The 18117-nt window shown below is 41.8% G+C and overlaps 2 protein-coding genes across 5 annotated transcripts; one reads left to right on the forward strand and one right to left on the reverse strand.

Annotated features, from left to right (window-relative positions):
• Positions 1–374: 374 nt before the first annotated feature.
• On the reverse strand, positions 375–2247 carry c19h15orf40 (chromosome 19 C15orf40 homolog). The gene is made up of 4 exons (XM_041838043.2): positions 1480–2247; positions 1186–1315; positions 943–1045; positions 375–813 (listed from the first exon to the last, which is right to left on the reverse strand). The coding sequence occupies exons 1-4, from the start codon at positions 1507–1509 to the stop codon at positions 723–725; spliced, it is 354 nt and encodes a 117-aa protein (XP_041693977.1). The 5' UTR covers positions 1510–2247; the 3' UTR covers positions 375–722.
• Positions 1283–17948, forward strand: glsl (glutaminase like). Of its 4 annotated transcripts, none has more exons than XM_041838036.1 (23): positions 1283–1367; positions 1515–1582; positions 2371–2657; positions 4111–4211; positions 5653–5720; positions 6533–6632; positions 6773–6914; positions 7024–7090; positions 7203–7315; positions 11955–12084; positions 12253–12317; positions 12468–12631; positions 12816–12874; positions 12975–13019; positions 13149–13207; positions 14911–14977; positions 15105–15155; positions 15239–15415; positions 16079–16210; positions 16316–16408; positions 16960–17021; positions 17168–17308; positions 17551–17948. In XM_041838036.1, the coding sequence occupies exons 3-23, from the start codon at positions 2611–2613 to the stop codon at positions 17645–17647; spliced, it is 1980 nt and encodes a 659-aa protein (XP_041693970.1). In that variant the 5' UTR covers positions 1283–1367; positions 1515–1582; positions 2371–2610; the 3' UTR covers positions 17648–17948. The 4 variants fall into 4 exon arrangements, with proteins under 4 accessions (XP_041693970.1, XP_041693969.1, XP_041693971.1 ...); XM_041838035.1 differs by having other exon boundaries at positions 2428–2657; XM_041838037.1 differs by having other exon boundaries at positions 2428–2657; positions 12256–12317.
• Positions 17949–18117: the final 169 nt, after the last annotated feature.

Genomic DNA, 18117 nt, shown 5'->3' on the forward strand with positions numbered 1-18117 from the left:
ACACAGCATGATTAAAAGCACAGGTTTCAGGCTTACTGCCTTGTCCTGCTGTCACACCACAGGACCGGTGGAGTCACAGACGTCATTGACATTTTAATTTCTATTGCCAAATTTCTCATTTCATTTACCACAACTACAGCAATAAGATACAGAAATAAATACCCACATGCTTTCCAAGAAAATAAACATAACATAAGTTTTAGGGGCAACAAAAAGCATGCAAAGAAAAGGCTAAATTATCTAAGATATTTGCACATAAAACATATACCTTAGATACCTTGTGGGCTGAAAAGGTGTGAACTTGGGATAACTTTTTCAGTATGAACATAAAACATCAATAACAATCATTTCAGTAACCACACCTGAGGCAAGACTCATTGTCATTGATATTTTACTTTTTAAAAACAATAACACAGTGCAAAAGATTTTAAGACAGCAAATTATTTCTGAGGACAGAGAGGATGGCCTCAGTAAACAAGGGTTCTTTCAACAGTGTAATTGCAGAGCACTACACAGTTGAAATCCTTATAGAATGCTTCACTATTGGGCATTTCACAAATTGTGCATTTATTGGTGTATGTATCAGCTGATGCAAACAAATGTCCCCTTTGGGGATTAATAAAGTAGGCTACTATTTTATCTGAGCTGTTTTCCATAGATATCTTAAAATCAACAATACTGTAAAGGTGCAGAGGACCTGAAATAAAAAGTCCTCCATGATGTCATCGAGAAGCCTCTTGCGTTAACCTGTCTAACACCTGCTCCGGGGTTAGTGACCCAGTCACCTTGACAATCTTCTCAGGATCTGGAGCCCTGCAGAGAGACATAAGGACATGATGAAGCATTTTAGTTTACGTTCCTGAAACTGTTCTGTTATGGGCAACACAGTACATAAACATGCATCATGAAGCATCCAGAGATGTCCATACACAGCTCTCAAACCTTGTCCAAAACGACTTCGCCTCTCTTCTCTTCAACTCCAGAACGAGATCCGCATTGGCCTGCCCATCAGTTGGCGGTGCGGCAATAGCGACACCTACTGCCTCTATAGACACATAGGAAAGAAAATATTGTACCATAGCTACGTAATATATATATATATATATAGTTTTACAAAATACTCAATTAGTCTTTACTAGCGGACTTTATTTTGCCATCAGTGTTTCGCATACAAAATGTGTACACCTGTAATCGCGTTCTGTTCAGATCCCGGTTTCGCCTGCACTGAAATTGTCACCACTTTGTTCTTGTCTCGAGTTACTTGCCCAGAAGACGAAGGTGTCTGCGACGGCTTCTGTAGGCCTACAGTTTTATTCTGAGGAAAGGCGAGGAGCACAAAATGTTTAGAACGTACTGTAGTACTGTTAGTAAGTAGCCATAGGTCTGCATTACAATTATTTCAGTAAATTAGCTTAACCAAACCTCTGGCTGGCTAGTAAAGCTAAACCCTACATGGTGCTTGTTTTAGCACAGCCTTACCGTTTTGGTCTTTTTGGGAATTTTATGCATTTCAGAGTAATTTCTTCTTGCTGCAAAATGTCCCTCAAACTGATGTGATGATGGGGACAGTCTCCGACAGAAGGTGAGAGACAAATGGTTTTGGATAAAGTAACGTTAGCTAAAATGTAACACCTGAAATAATGGTGTCCGGGTTAAACAAAGAGAACAGGTTTGGGTGAACATCAAGGAATGTCCGTGACTATTGAAAATACAGTGCATTTTTTGAATAATCTCCTGTAACTTCAAGGCACAGTTGGTCAAAACATGTAACGTTAAACACAGCTAACGTTGCAACACATCGGTGTCAACTCTGCGCCCTATCTGCGCATGTTTTCAAATCATGAACCGCATCAGATGTATCAGCCTCCATTCAAGTTGCTCTTAATTATTTTTGCTTGAGTTGGGTAGTTCATTTCGTGTAATTTATTTTCAAGTGCAAACTATCTAAATTGTTTCTTGTTTTTTGTCAAGACATTCTGGAAATGAATTACACAACAATTATCCCACATAACATCTGCTCACTTTTTATGACTAGTATACTTCAACAAGTTCTGTATCACTTTAGTTGAAGAGCTGCTACATAATAACTTAATTCATAAACCACATAACACATTAATGAGCAGTACACAACACAAGCATTTATGAAATAGGCTACCTATAAACAGCTGCAGTATAATGAAATACTGTGACATAACTTTAACAGAAACTTGCAGGTTCTGAAGTAAGCATTTAGTAAATGCTTATGTATTGGTTATGAATGTGTTATGCAGTCCTTATGTGCCCCTAAACTTCAAGGTGTTACAGCATATTCAAATTCTATAATGTTATCCCATCCCCCCCCAAAATACCTATGACTTCCTTTCCTTGCAGTTGAGTGGTTCAGAATTCCTACTGTGGGTCCCCTTTAAGTTCTTCCTATTCATTCAGAAACTTCAGAGCAAGCAGCATAACACACAGCACACACACTCACACACAGAGCCTGGAGCAGCGAGACTCTCGAAAGTGTTTTATCCCTACATGGGCTACCCTGTTGCATTCATCTCAGAAGTTGACAAAAGACGTTGACAAAATAATTGTGGACCAAGTATCCAGTGAAAGTCTCGTCCCTCAATGGAAAAAACTCCAAGCCAAGACACAGAGGAAAATCCTTATCTATGGTAAGAATAACTAATATTTCACCGCTTTGGGATTCTATATAGTCAGATGTTAGGAAAAGCAATAGGGTTGTTCAACCAATTCGGTGCCTTTTGAGAAGTGTAACTTGGTCCCCAAAAAACGTTTGATTTCACCTAATTTTAACATTCTGTCATAAAGGCACATGTTAAAAAAATTAAAACATGTTTTACCATCTCAAGTTTAAGTTTTTTTTAAATGACTATAGTAAGTGCCTACCCATTTGGCACACACTGGTTGAATCAACGTTGTTTCCACGTCATTTGAATGAAGTGATGTTGAACCAACATGGAATAGACTTTGACTTGACGTCTGTGCCCAGTGGGTTTTAAGTGCCAAATAAATTAACAGGTTGACCTTAACAGGGTTGACGATTTCATCTTAAATCAACCATCAATCCCCTGGTGACAGGGGGAATGGAAGATGGTAGTGTGCAACAGGGAGTGGCAATTAAATGCAAGCTTCACAAAAAAATGTAATTGTTAAAACATTTCTAGTCTGTCTATCTATGTTATGGTCGACCCGTTCAGTTTTCCATCCCAAAACACCAGAAAATGGCCCAAAAAAGAGTAGAATCAGTTCACCTGCTTATACGCTATGATTTGACTATTAGATGTTCAATGTTTCTTTGTTCTCCATGTGGTCTATATTAAAGGGCACTTAAAAAAAATATATCAGGCTTTTAAAATTCAATATTGGTGCACAATTTGATACTTAAAATATCAAAGGGATGCAAAAGGCACCCATATATAGCTTACATATTTGCCATGACTAAAATGTAATGTAATGTAAATTTATAAATTTGCCAGTCATAGGAAAACTGGTACATTTTCACGTCTCATCTGAGCGTCTTGTTTGCTGCACGTTCCATTAATGTTAACATGAGGTGTGGCATTGCAGTGGAGTTAACAGAAGGCTAGGCTGCCCACACCAAAGGCAACTTGCAGCCCAGGTGCTGCTTTAAGTGGAGATGCTGATGAAAGATCACCATGTCATAACTCACCTAGAGACGGACATTCCACTTATCCCCCACATCATGACTAGACTTGTCTTAGTAGAGTTCTAAGGGCCTATTGCATTTAGAACAGGGTTAGTCAGGCACAACATTTGTTTAAAACTTGGTTTTGAACCAAGTTAATGATTTGATTTGATTTTGATATTAATTTTGATCCCCATTAGCTGTTCTGTTACTATCACATCTACTCTTCCTGGTGTCCACAAACTGTGTGCTATTCAAGTGTTTTCTTTGTCCTTCACTTGATCCATTAATGACAAACTATCAATAATTTGCTTGTTTCATTTGGTTGTGACACCTTGTTGTCTTACCTATTGAGAGAGAGACCATGTAATTTGGTTGCCAAGATGAACAATCATATTGTTTGACAGAAATATACAAAGTTATATTGCCATCTATTCTGAAATCTTTTGTTTTTCCAGTTTCCAGAGAACCCCTTCCCTACGACGCAAATGGAGGAAAAGGTATGGAGGTTTGGACGGCAACAAATTACTGGAGCCAAATAAGGAGGAGGACATGAGAGGTAGGCTACACTGCAGGAACGCCTAATTGTGTGTATGAGACTGTTTCAGTGATGTTAACGATGTGGCTTTTTTCCCCCTGTGATTTTTGGCCTATGGGGCTTTTGATTGTGGGTGTTGCCTCAAAGTGCTATAATAAGGAGCTGTGTGGGATGGTGAAACTGAGGAGGATCTACTCTAACCAGACGTCGGTCATTAAAACAGAGCATGTGGACTGTTGTAGGGCCGACAACATGTGAGGGAAAGGAGGCAAAATCAAGTCCAGATGAATTGATGTGCCAGTGGTACTGGTTGTTTATCTGACAAAACAGTAAAATAATTGCCATACAAAAGCATGAGTGTATTTATTATAACTTGTCTTATTAAAGAAATGAACATGCAACAGTGTATTTAACCTTTATATGCATGCATGACAGTGTACGTTAAAAAAAATATATATGCATGATATTTTCACAACCCATGTGTTATACAGGTGGTTGTAATAGTCTTCTCAGACAGGCTACTCCTCTCTTTACCCCATTCTTGGGTCAGGGGAAATGCTGTCTGCATTCCTCTGTCTGGAATGTTCCAATCAAACAGTATAGACATCAACTCCAGTAAACAAGATACTGGAGACTCAAGCATTGAAGTACAAAAACTACAAATATGTTTATTCAAAGGTTGTGTGTAGTTTTTATTGCTCACTTTTTGATGAGCATTAGCCAATGTTGACGAACGCTGTGTTAAGACATGACATTGTACTAGATAGGCCAGAATTGCTGATGTCAAACAGTATACTTGGAAGGGAATGGCATGTATACTGCTCTTGTCTGTGTGGTAACATAATGAGTGTTTCACTTCTCTTCTCAAGAGTGAAAGTTTAAAATAAAACCATTAAACCCTGTGCAGATTTACCATGGAATCTACTGGTGTTTGTATGGGGAGTGTGGTTCTGGGTTTTTTGGGGGTGGGTTGAGAGTTATTTCAGAAAGTGACTTGACAGGGATGTGAAATATTGTTTTATTTGTTATATTTTCAACTTCTGTGAGCAAGAACTAATAGTGAGTCAGGAAAACGCTGCTGTTGGGATCTAAAAGTGGACTCTGACAGTAAACAACTTTATAGCGTCACATGACATTCAGGGCTGTTTGCATGTAGACATTTTACACAATGCACCTTTTAATGATAAGGTTGGGATACTATTATCATCGTCTTTGTTACAAAAGTCTCCTGAACTCTTGTGATAATAATAGGCTATTCTGAGTTGTGTAAACTTATTTTTTATACCCTATTAACATTGCTGATGAGACCAACACATTTAATTTGCAGTCAGAATTTGAAAAGAACACCATTAATAAATTTGAAAAGAACAACATCCACATAAACATGTAAAGACATGGATTAAACTAAAAAGCCTGGATTTTGTCATTCATGTCCTTTCCTTTGTCATTTGTTTTGCTTTAGAAAATGACGTGATGACGGAGGCCCATGAAGAGAGGAATCCTTCCCCTGTGAAAGGTGCTGAGAGCCAGGTACGTGCTGTGTCCTGCCTGAATCTGACACACAAACAACACGCCAATATCACTCTCTCACACAACATACCCCTGCGTCACCCCAACACGCCCACCTCACTAGATCAAAGTGGGGGAGTTACCCGCACTTTTGTCAAGAAAGCCAAAGCAGCAAGATTTCTGCGTTGTCAGGGTCTTATTGGAAGGTGGCCAGCTAAGGCATGAAAAAATCCAAGCAGAGGTTATTCCAAATCAGATTACAGTCTTTCATCTGAGCTGTAAAATAAAGGGAGGATGAAAGTGCCGCTTTCATGAAAAGGAGGCCAGTAGATGGTTGTCTTTTCAGCTTCTAAACAGAGCCAATTTAAGAGCTGCGCAGAGCATGTCGGTGCAGAAGCAGAGGCCATTTAGAAAACCCAGTAGTAGTAAAAAGTTATCCCTCCATGCTTTGTCACTGCTGATGTAAAATGGAAGCCCCCACGTTGCCTTGTAAAGGTAACAATTAAACTGTACTTCACTAAAGAGCACCTGTGATTACTGAAAACATCAAAGGGATGTCTGGGGACAGTCAAATGGAGGCTCGAAATGCCCATCCGATATGTGTGAATTTGAATATAGTAAAATGTAGATACTATATGTTGACTCACTGATTAAGACGTTGAAATTCTTACCATGTCACAATTTGGCATGGATAATATTTTAGCGCTTTGATTGAGGGTAAAATGGCTTAGTTTGTGGCTAAACTCAAATATAACCAGTCTATAACTGCGGAATGCCACATCCTGCTCTCTCAAATCTCTGTGCGTTTGTGTTGTTGTTTTTCATTTCCTAAGGATACGGCTTCATCAGGGAATGTTCCACGTCCCATGCCCAGAAATTCCTTTCAGTCCCAGTCTCAGAGACCTGTCAACTTAGTGAGCCCTGGATCAACAGGTAAGGATAGTGATGAAGGTGTGAGGAGAAAAGTAGGTTTTCACTTCACCTGTGAAGTGGAAGTACAAGAGACTGTAGTTGTCGGCATTTCTCACCCAACCACTCACCTCATTTATACTATTTTGTACCTACCTCTACAGGCCTGCCATCATTGGTCAGTAATGGAGCTCTGAAGCCCCCTCTGCCCCAGGCAGAACAGGAGAGGCCTGTCGCCACGTCCCCCCAGCCCTGGCTCAGTGTGGGCAGGACAGAGACCACGCATGGACACTCAAAGAGGAGGGCGTGAGTATCTCACAAATGATCCTGTACTCATACATTATCTTTACCAGTTATGTTCTTATTGCTTAACTATGCCCTCCTGTGGTGGATGAAATACATTATTTTCTTCCAGGGCTGCTGATGTTCTATTTGACAGCTTTGCCTCTGATGGGAGAGTCAGCATGAACCAGTTTTTTGAGGTAGCTAGTAATTGCTATTGCAAGAGAGACCTGAACAAGAAGCATCATCCACATAGATAGACTACAATGACAAACAAACAATATGTTTATACTGCATTCTCTTCCTCCGTAGACAGTGTGGAGCTCAGGCCTACACAGATCCGACCCCAGAATTAAGGACTGCTACTTCCATATGAGGAAACTGCAGGATGAGGATGGAACAGTAGACAGGAACACCTTTCAGAGGTAAGGTTAGAACTGCATTGCCATCATTGTTACTGGCCTACCGTGACTGAAAATGATGGTTCCACCACCCAGAAAAGCCTTATTTAACACTGGTTAAGATACTATGGGTCCGATTGCATTTACATTTACATTTACGTCATTTAGCAGACGCTCTTATCCAGAGCGACTTACAAATTGGTGCATTCACCTTCTAGCTAGTGGGACAACCACTTTCCAAAGTTTTTTTTTTTTCATTATTTTTTTTGACTGGGCTGAGCGAACAGTTTTGACTGGGCTGAGCGGGAACTATGCTTCCGCAGAGGTAGGGGAGCCAGCAGGCCAGAGGTGGATGAACGCAATGCCTTCGTTTGGGTGTAGGGACTGATCAGAGCCTGAAGGTACGGAGGTGCCGTTCCCCTCACAGCTCCGTAGGCAAGCACCATGGTCTTGTAGCAGATGCGAGCTTCAACTGGAAGCCAGTGGAGTGTGCGGAGGAGCGGGGTGACGTGAGAGAACTTGGGAAGGTTGAAAACCAGACGGGCTGCGGCATTCTGGATGAGTTGTAGGGGTTTAATGGCACAGGCAGGGAGCCCAGCCAACAGCGAGTTGCAGTAATCCAGACGGGAGATGACAAGTGCCTGGATTAGGACCTGTGCCGCTTCCTGTGTAAGGCAGGGTCGTATTCTCCGAATGTTGTAGAGCATTGTTGTCACCGCCTTGATGTTAGCGGAGAACGACAGGGTGTTGTCCAGGGTCACGCCAAGGCTCTTCGCACTCTGGGAGGAGGACACAACGGAGTTGTCAACCGTGATGGCGAGATCATGGAACAGGCAGTCCTTCCCCGGGAGGAAGAGCAGCTCCGTCTTGCCAAGGTTCAGCTTGAGGTGGTGATCCGTCATCCATACTGATATGTCTGCCAGACATGCAGAGATGCGATTCGCCCCCTGGTTATCAGAAGGGGGAAAGGAGAAGATTAGTTGTGTGTCGTCTGCGTAGCAATGATAGGAGAGGCCATGTGAGGATATGACAGAGCCAAGTGACTTGGTGTATAGCGAGAATAGGAGAGGGCCTAGAACTGAGCCCTGGGGGACACCAGTGGTGAGAGCACGTGGTGCGGAGACAGCTTCTCGCCACGCCACTTGGTAGGAGCGACCGGTCAGGTAGGACGCAATCCAAGAGTGAGCCGCGCCGGAGATGCCCAGCTCGGAGAGGGTGGAGAGGAGGATCTGATGGTTCACAGTATCAAAGGCAGCAGACAGGTCTAGAAGGACAAGAGCAGAGGAGAGAGAGTTAGCTTTAGCAGTGCGGAGAGCCTCCGTGACACAGAGAAGAGCAGTCTCAGTTGAATGACCAGTCTTGAAACCTGACTGGTTTGGATCAAGAAGGTCATTCTGAGAGAGATAGCAAGAGAGTTGGGTAAAGATGGCACGCTCAATAGTTTTGGAGAGAAAAGAAAGAAGGGATACTGGTCTGTAGTTGTTGACATCAGAGGGATCGAGTGTTGGTTTTTTGAGAAGGGGTGCAACTCTCGCTCTCTTGAAGACGGAAGGGACATAGCCAGCGGTCAAGGATGAGTTGATCAGCGAGGTGAGGTAAGGGAGAAGGTCACCGGAGATGGTCTGGAGAAGAGAGGAGGGGATAGGGTCAAGCGGGCAGGTTGTTGGGCGGCCTGCCGTCACAAGTCGCAAGATTTTATCTGGAGAGAGAGGGAGAAAGAAGTCAAAGCATAGGGTAGGGCAGTGTGAGCAGGACCAGCAGTGTCATTTGACTTAACAAACGAGGATCGGATGTCGTCAACCTTCTTTTCAAAATGGTTGACGAAGTCATCCACAGAGAGGGAGGAGGGGGGGGGGGGGGGGGGAGGATTCAGCAGGGAGGAGAATGTGGCAAAGAGCTTCCTAGGGTTAGAGGCAGATGCTTGGAATTTAGAGTGGCAGAAAGTGGCCTTAGCAGCAGAAACAGATGAAGAAAATGTAGAGAGGAGGGAGTGAAAAGATCCCAGGTCCGCAGGGAGTCTAGTTTTCTTTCATTTCCGCTCAGCTGCCCGGAGCTCTGTTCTGTGAGCTCGCAATGAGTCATCAAGCCACGGAGCTGGAGGGGAGGACCGAGCCGGCAGGGAGGATAGGGGACATAGAGAGTCAAAGGATGCAGAAAGGGAGGAGAGGAGGGTTGAGGAGGCAGAATCAGGAGATTGGAGGGAGAAGGATTGAGCAAAGGGAAGAGATGATAGGATGGAAGAGGAGAGAGTAGCGGGAGAGAGAGAGCGAAGGTTGCGACGGCGCATTACCATCTGTGTAGGGGTAGAGTGAGTAGTGTTGGAGGAGAGCGAGAGAGAAAAGGATACAAAGTAGTGGTTGGAGACATGGAGGGGAGTTGCAGTGAGATTAGTAGAACAACAGCATCTAGTAAAGATGAGATTGCAACAGAACTCACGTTTCCAATTTTAAACAAAACAGCATGTGCAGAGTTGGGAGAATAGAGCCCTATAGAGAAGTGATATTCAATATTTTTCAGCGTGGACCCCATTTTCTTTGCCAGAATTTCTGGGGACCCCATTTATTTTCCATCAGAAATTCTGCCAACCCTATGCCACCCCAAATTTAATGACACAACCTTAAAATCATTACATTTTAATAGATACAGGACCAGTCAAAAGTTTGGACACACCTACTTATTCAAAAGGTTTTTCTTTATTTTTACTATTTTCTACATTGTAGAATAATAGTGAAGACATCAAAACTATGAAATAACACATATGGAATCATGTAGTAACCAAAAAAGTGTTAAACAAATCAAAATATATTTTATATTTGAGATTCTTCAAAGTAGCCACCCTTTGCCTTGATGACAGCTTTGCACACTATTGGCATTCTCTCAACTAGCTTCACCTGGAATGCTTTTCCAACAGTCTTGAAGGAGTTTCCACATATGCTGAGCACTTGTTGGCTGCTTTTCCTTCACTCTGCCGTCTGACTCATCCCAAACCATCTCAATTGGGTTGAGGTCGGGGGATTGTGGAGGCCAGGTCATCTGATGCAGCACTCCATCACTCTCCTTGGTAAAATAGCCCTTACACAGCCTGGAGGTGTGTTGGGTCATTGTCCTGTTGAAAAACAAATGATTGTCCCACTAAGCCCAAACCAGATGGGATGGCGTATCGCTGCAGAATGCTGTGGTAGCCATGCTGGTTAAGTGTGCCTTGAATTCTAAATAAATCACAGACAGTGTCACCAGCAAAGCACCCCCACACCATCACACCTCCTCCTCCATGCTTTACGGTGGGAACTACACATGCGGAGATCACCCGTTCACCCACACCACGTCTCACAAAGACACAGCGGTTGGAACCAAAAATCTCCAATTTGGACTCCAGACCAAAGGACAAATTTCCACCGGTCTAATATCCATTGCTCGTGTTTCTAGGCCCAAGCAGGTCTCTTCTTCTTATTGGTGTCCTTTAGTAGTGGTTTCTTTGCAGCAATTCGACCATGAAGGCCTGATTCACACAGTCCCCTCTGAACAGTTGATGTTGAGATGTGTCTGTGACTTGAACTCTGTGAAGCACTTATTTGGGCTGCAATTTCTGAGGCTGGTAACTCTAATGAACTTATCCTCTGCAGCAGAAGTAACTCTGGGTCTTCCATTCCTGTGGTGGTCCTCATGAGAGCCAATTTCATCATAGTGCTTGATGGTTTTTGCGACTGCACTTGAAGAAACTTTGAAAGTTCTTGACATTTTCCATATTGACTGTCCTTCATGTCTTAAAGTAATGATGGACCATAGTTTCTCTTTGCTTATTTGAGCTGTTCTTGCCACAAAATGGACTTGGTATTTTACCAAATAGGGCTATCTTCTGTATACCCCCCACTACCTTGTCACAACACAACTGATTGGCTCAAACGCATTAAGAAGGAAAGAAATTCCACAAATTAACTTTTAAGAAGGCACACCTGTTAATTGAACTGCAATCCAGGTGACTACCTCATGAAGCTGGTTGAGAGAATGCCAAGAGTGTGCAAAGCTGTCATCAAGGCAAAGGGTGGCTATTTGAAGAATCTCAAATATACAATATATTTTGATTTGTTTAACACTTTTTTGGTTACTACATGATTCCATATTTGTTATTTTATAGTTTTGATGTCTTTGCTATTATTCTACAATGTAAAAAAAAATAGTAAAAAATAAAGAAAAACCCTTGAATGAGTAGGTGTGTCCAAACTTTTGACTGGTAGTGTATTTTTGATTTTTGTTTTTATTTGCCAACCCCACTGCAATTTGGCCCTGACTTTGAATACCCCTGCTATAGATAATAGAGACGTACTGTATGTTCAAAATACATACATTAGCCCAATCATGGACAGAACCAAAATACATAATCAACTACATTAGACTAGATGTTAGTCAGACCAATTAAACTGGTTATTAGGCCCCGTGTAGCTCAGTTGGTAGAGCATGGCGCTTGCAACGCCAGGGTTCTGGGTTCGTTTCCCACGGGGGGCCAGTATGAAAATGTATGCACTCACTAACTGTAAGTTGCTCTGGATAAGAGCGTCTGCTAAATGACTAAAATGTAAATGTAAAATGTTATGTTCCTTGATCACGTTGGAATGTTATGAAAGTGACTCTGATTGACAAGGTGTTATTTGAATTTCCCCCTAAGGTGTGTGACAGGCTTTGTGTCCCTCATTCTGAAAGCTCTACAGGGAAGGTTTGTCATCCCCGACTTTGCCACCTTCACCGATGAAACTCAAAAGTTGTTCATGAAATGTAAACAGCTGTCTTCAGTCAAGGTGAGGCTCAATTTGATCTGGTGTTTTGAAGCCATGCTTCAAGAATGTGCCCCAATTTACTTTAGTCACGCAATAAAATGCTACCTTTGATATTGTAGGAATTTATAACTTATCTTGGAGTGGGTCTGTGCTAAAACAATACCTCAAAAACCTGATTGTTTGTCTCAGCAGGAGAAGGATAGTGGAGACAGTGCAAAGTGGGGAGTCTCAGTCTGTACGGTCGATGGTCAGAGGTATCGTAAAACCAATGTCACTATGTTTTATGTCATCAACATCACTGGGGACTATATAGAGCAGTCCTTTTAATGTGATTAACAAGACCGTTGGAGAATCCTTTTTTTGGAAGTTAATCCTCTTGTCCTGCCTTGTCTGTGGTCTTTTAGGCTGTCTTTAGGCGACTGTGCCGAATCCTGTGTTCTGGAGGAGGTATCCTGGCCTCTGGTTTATGGCATTGCAATAGACCAGCTTGGAGTGGACAATGTGCACAGATATGTGGGCATGGAGGAGTTCTCAAAATATGACTCTCCTTTCACCCTCACCAAACAAGGTACAGTAAAATACGTATCCTCTTATTTCTGCTTGCAAGACTTTGGGTATTACAGCCATGGAGCCATGAAGTCTCCTTATATGCAATCCAGTAAGCAAAGCAGTATGCATGGCTTGTGATGTTAATAGAGTCCCTGGGAAGCGTTGGCAGTTTTTAATCATGTTCATTCATTTATTTTACGCAGGAGTTCCTCACAGTCCGCTCATTGAGACAGGCGCCATTATTACCGCATCTTTGTTACAGGTAATATACACACACTCCCTCAGTAATGGCTATTTGCATTCACATATAATGCCAATTTGTTTTCAAGTGATGTTTAATGTAATTTGATGTTTTTGTAAAGTTGGCTGCCAGTCTTGGTGCAGAGGAGGAGGAAAAGTATGAATCTGTAAGTAAGGCAGAAGGCAACAAAATTATGTTTTTAATCCTTATGTTTATGTTTACAATAATGTTTTTTAAACTTTCAAGTCACAAATACTATGGTGTGACCAATGCCATCTTTATGTCATCTCCGCAGGTCTTGAATGCTGTCAAAAGACTTTGCAATAAGGAACATGCAAACTTAAACTGCACAAGGTATTTTGAAATGTATGGAATATATACAGCTGTGGAAAAAATTAAGATACCACTGCAAATGTTTCTTAAATCAGCATCGCTACATGTATGACAGCCATTCCATTCCAGCGTACGTTGAATTCCAACACAGGCACACCTCATTCTACTGAATTAGGTACTGATTAGGTGATCACCTGAACCAAATCTTATTTAACGAGGAAAAGTATAAAAACCACTGCTGTGGTCATCACTATCCTCTTGCAATAGTACCAGCTGGATGGCAAAAACAGTGCTAATAGTACCTCAAAAGTAATATGAATCAAAAAATAACTATTGACCATGCCAAAAGGGTTGAAAAGGAACGTTTTGAGTGAGGAAAAGAAGGGTTCAATGCTGGCTTTACTGGCAGAGGGATACAGTGAGCGTCAGGTTGCTTCCATCCTTAAAATTTCAAAGACGGCGGTTCATAAGAACAAGGTCATCACCAGACATTGGGGACAACAAAGCTATAGACCGGCAGAGGGCGAAAACGACTCTACTGACCGGGATGAACGCCAACTCATTCGAATGTCACTTAACAACCGTAGGATGACATTAAGTGACCTATAAAAAGAATGGCAAACGGCAGCTGGGGTGAAGTGCACGGTGAGTTCGAAACAGGCTTCAAGGGGCAGGGCTGAAGTCGTGCAAAGCTAGAAAAAAGGCTCCGGGATGCTGATCTTCTAGGCAGAGTTGCAAAGAAAAAGCCATATCTCAGACTGCCCATCTTAATCTTTTCTTTTTATTGGCCAGTCTGAGATGGCTTTTTCTTTGCAACTCTGAAGGTCAGCATCCCAGAGTCGCCCCTTCACTGTTGACATTGAGAGTGGTGTTTTGCGGGTACTATTTAATGAAGCTGCCAGTTGAGGACCTGTGAGGCGTCTGTTTCTCAAACTAGACACACTAATTTATTTGTCCTCTTGCTCAGTTGTGCACCGGGGCCTCCCACTCTTTCTATTCTGGTTAGACAGTTTGCGCTGTTCTGTGAAGGGAGTAGTACACAGCGTTGAACGAGATCTTCAGTTTCTTGGCAATTTCTCGCATGGAATAGCCTTCATTTCTCAGAACAAGAATAGATTGACGAGTTTCAGAAGAAAGTTATTTGTTTCTGGCCATTTTGAGCCTGTAATCGAACCCACAATTGCTGATGCTCCAGATACTCAACTATTCTCAAGAAGGCCAGTTTTATTGCTTCTTTAATCAGCACAACAGTTTTCAGCTGTGCTAACATAATTGCAAAAGGGTTTTCTAATGATCAATTAGCCTTTTTAAAATGATAAACTTGGATTAGCAAACACAACGTGCAATTGGAACACAGGACTGATGGTTGCTGATAATAGCCTCTGTACGCCTATGTAGATATTCCATAAAAAAATCAGCCGTTTCCAGCTACAATAGCCATTTACAGCTACAATAGCCATTTACAACATTAACAATGCCTACATTGTATTTCTGATTAATTTGATGTTATTTTGATGGGCAAAAAAATTGCTTTTCTTTCGAAAACAAGGACATTTCTAAGTGACCCCAAACTTTTGAACGGTAGTGTATATATTTTACAAACAAACTTGTTAACAATAGATTGATTACCAAAGTTTAATATCTCACATTCTTAGCAATTTGCAAGATTTTTTGTATTGCTGTCAGCTGTCCCTGCTGACCTGTCATGTCGGTCTGTCATACAGTTACCAGAGCTTGAGAAAGGACAGCATCAGACTTCATGCCTTATCTTTTTACCTTCAAGAAAAGAAAGTAAGCAAATTTCTTCTACGTCAAACTAGGTAGTGATAAACATGTTTGTTTTGTGAACACTTGATAGATGTTATTCTCTACTTTTACTGTTTTTGCCCTGAAAATGATCACGATCTTATTTTGGCAGTGCTTTCCGGAGACCGTTGACATAAATGCCACGTTGGATTTAATGCTGCAGGTAAATGTTTGACCATTTAATTTCCATATTTAGTTACTTTGATTTGATTGAAATGTTTCTGATGCATTTTTATTGTGTGTCAGTGTGCCTCCACAGAGGTCACATGCGAATCAGGAGCAGCCATGGCAGCCTCGTTAGCCAATGGGGGACTCTGCCCTCTGTCAGGTGACCAGGTGCTGTCGCCCTCGGCTACAAAGAGTATGCTCTCCATGATGCAAGTGGCGGGAATGAACGAGTACTCCAGAATATTCAATTTTAAGGTTGGTTTGTTTGCATTCTCAAAACAATCATTGAAATAATAATAATAATATGCCATTTAGCAGACGCTTTTATCCAAAGCGACTTACAGTCATGCGTGAATACATTTTTGTGTATGGGTGGTCCCGGGGATCGAACCCACTACCTTGGCGTTACAAGCGCCGTGCTCTACCAGCTGAGCTACAGAGGACCACATGTGGTGCTAGGGTCTGGTCTAGTGGTAACATAAATTCCCCGGTCTCACTATTCAGTTTTTGTCCTGTATCTTTCTGTGCTGTACATTTTATGTTTACTTCTGTCACAAGATTATTAGACGAGAAAATGCACTACACGTATCATAAGCTTGAAGCAGTAAGATGAAGGAGCATTTTGGGGCAAGTGAAGCAAATTAAGCCATTAATTTAATCTCATACTTTTCTTCTTGTCTTATGTATTTGAATTAATGCTTTGAAACCTCCCATTGGCAGGAGCTTACCGGAGCTGAGTACCGGCACCTCAAATGTTCTACTGCTTGAGCTCCTGCACCTCTTATAGAATATTAGCTCAAAAGTATTGTGGAGCTCATGCACCTAAATATAAACCGTACTGGAACCCAAATGAGTACCGGTACCTATTTCAGTCAAAGTCAAGCACTGGTTAATGATAATCAATGTTATGTTTTGCAGACGTCTGCACCAGCCAAGTCTAGTAAATCAGGAGTTATGCTGGCAGTTGTCCCAGGAGTTCTAGGCTTGCTGTGCTGGTCACCTGACCTGGACTCCTTTGGAAACTGCTGGAAGGCTGTGCACTTCTGTGAGGTTGTGAAACCATCACAACTCTCTAACAATTTCCTTTTATAGCATAATTGTGGTTTGTTCTTCCTTGCTTCTCACTGATTTGTTTTATTTTTGGGGGGTTTTAAGGAACTCATATCAACATTCCAGCTACACAGTTTTGACATCCGAACACCATTCAGACAGGTGCTTACATACAGGCAATGGAAAGCAGAGTCTGAGGTCAGTATTTGAGGCCATCTACACAACAACACTTTGCAGCTATGTGATGTTAAAGGCCCATTGCAGTCAAAAACTTGATTTTCCTGTGTTTAAAATATATTTCCACACAATGAGGTTGGAATAATACTGTGAAAATGATAAGGCCCTTTTAGTGTAAAAGTTGTTTGAAAAGACCGCCTGAAATGTAGCCTGTTTTGGTGGGATGGAGCTTTGGCCTTTCTATGGTGAGATCACCATGTGGCAAATTAGTTAATAGACCAATAAAGAGTTCCAAACCTCTGTCAATAACAGCTACTTTTCAGTTTTCCCATCTCCAGTTAGACCACTCCCAGACAGTCCTAGCAAAATTATTGCTTAAATTTTTTTTGACCATTTTAATTTAAAACAATCACAGTAAGGTAATTAATTGTTACGTATCAATTATTTGATATTGAGATAAAAATGGCTGCATTGGACCTTTTAACAATGTGGCTCAAACTCACTGTCAAGGTCTATTCCAGGGATATTTGAGAAATAGTTTTTTTTTTTTCTACATCCTTCTAATTTGACAGGGTTATCAGATCATGAACATCCTACTGGCTGCCTTCAAAGGTGACATACAATCCTTGCGAAGGTACGGTTGCCCTAACTAGAATGTTTGTCTTTCCTCGCATACATTAGAACTGAAAAGAGAAATTTGATGCGCCATGAGACACTGTATTTAAAAAAACATTATCTTCTATAAGTGCAAACACTTGATGATCATCTGTCCCTCGCCAGGTACTTCCTGTCTGGGGCTGACGTGAACGCCGTGGACTACGACGGGAGGTCCGCTCTGCATGTGGCTGCCTCCGAGGGTCACTGTGAGGTCATCCGCTTCCTGGTGGAGAACACAGGCACCAACTACTCCCTCAAGGACAGGTAAGGACTAAGAAGGCTTCCTCCCTATGTCTTCTGCCGTGAGCTGAAAAGGCAGGACAGGTGAAAGTTAGAGCGCTACATGGTGGACACCTACTAGGAATCTGGTTTTACCTGTCCAATTCTTTCACCAGTGCAGATGAGGGAAAGGAGACAAGGAGTGAAAGCCCCCATAGGCTATTGAGGCTTGAAGTTTATACAGCAGACTTATAACCTCACAATTTTGTGGCATGTTCTCTTGACAGATGGGGGAACACACCCATGCAGGAGGCTATGAGACACAGCCATGGTCCTGCAGCCCAACTACTCAGGAAATATGAGGAGCAGCCAGTGACTCTGTGAGCAGTAAAGGCACATACAGGATCAACGGTTGGCGCTAAACAGACATTTGTCTCTCAATTATTTTCCAATATATGTGGAAGTGTGTTTTAATTCATATATGTTAATAAACTTTCTATGATGTAAAACCGGGGCAGCATTTAGGGTCCACGCTACACTGGTTATTTTGTTTTGTTTTCATTTATGTAATTAATTGACTTGACAATCCACATTAATTTGTTTTCATCGTTTTATATACAGTAGCAACCTATAGGCCTACATTTTTCTAGCCAATTAGGCCACCACAAATAGCATATTTTGTAAAACAATTAAATGTACTGATAGGCTTTAACAGTAATATTGTCCCACTTGCTATTTTTGTGTACATTTTACTGTTTTGTTATCTGCCTTACTTACGTAATGTAAACGTCGGCACTTTAATGTACATCAACCGCAAGCTCTCAACCAATCGTGTTCGAGGACTCAACAGACCT

This window comes from Coregonus clupeaformis, chromosome 19 (genome assembly GCF_020615455.1).
Source record: "Coregonus clupeaformis isolate EN_2021a chromosome 19, ASM2061545v1, whole genome shotgun sequence".
Taxonomy (NCBI): domain Eukaryota; kingdom Metazoa; phylum Chordata; class Actinopteri; order Salmoniformes; family Salmonidae; genus Coregonus; species Coregonus clupeaformis.

Excerpts from the sequence above, each read along its gene's own strand:
- c19h15orf40 (XM_041838043.2), bottom strand. The coding sequence starts at position 1,509 with ATGCATAAAATTCCCAAAAAGACCAAAACG. Across the intron at positions 1,046-1,185 it reads TGAACAGAACGCGATTACAG|AGGCAGTAGGTGTCGCTATT; the intron begins GTGTACACATTT and ends ATGTGTCTATAG. Across the intron at positions 814-942 it reads GCGAAGTCGTTTTGGACAAG|GGCTCCAGATCCTGAGAAGA; the intron begins GTTTGAGAGCTG and ends GTCTCTCTGCAG.
- glsl (XM_041838036.1), top strand. The coding sequence starts at position 2,611 with ATGGAAAAAACTCCAAGCCAAGACACAGAGGAAAATCCTTATCTATG. Across the intron at positions 12,085-12,252 it reads AACAGCTGTCTTCAGTCAAG|CAGGAGAAGGATAGTGGAGA; the intron begins GTGAGGCTCAAT and ends TGTTTGTCTCAG. Across the intron at positions 16,409-16,959 it reads AATGGAAAGCAGAGTCTGAG|GGTTATCAGATCATGAACAT; the intron begins GTCAGTATTTGA and ends CTAATTTGACAG.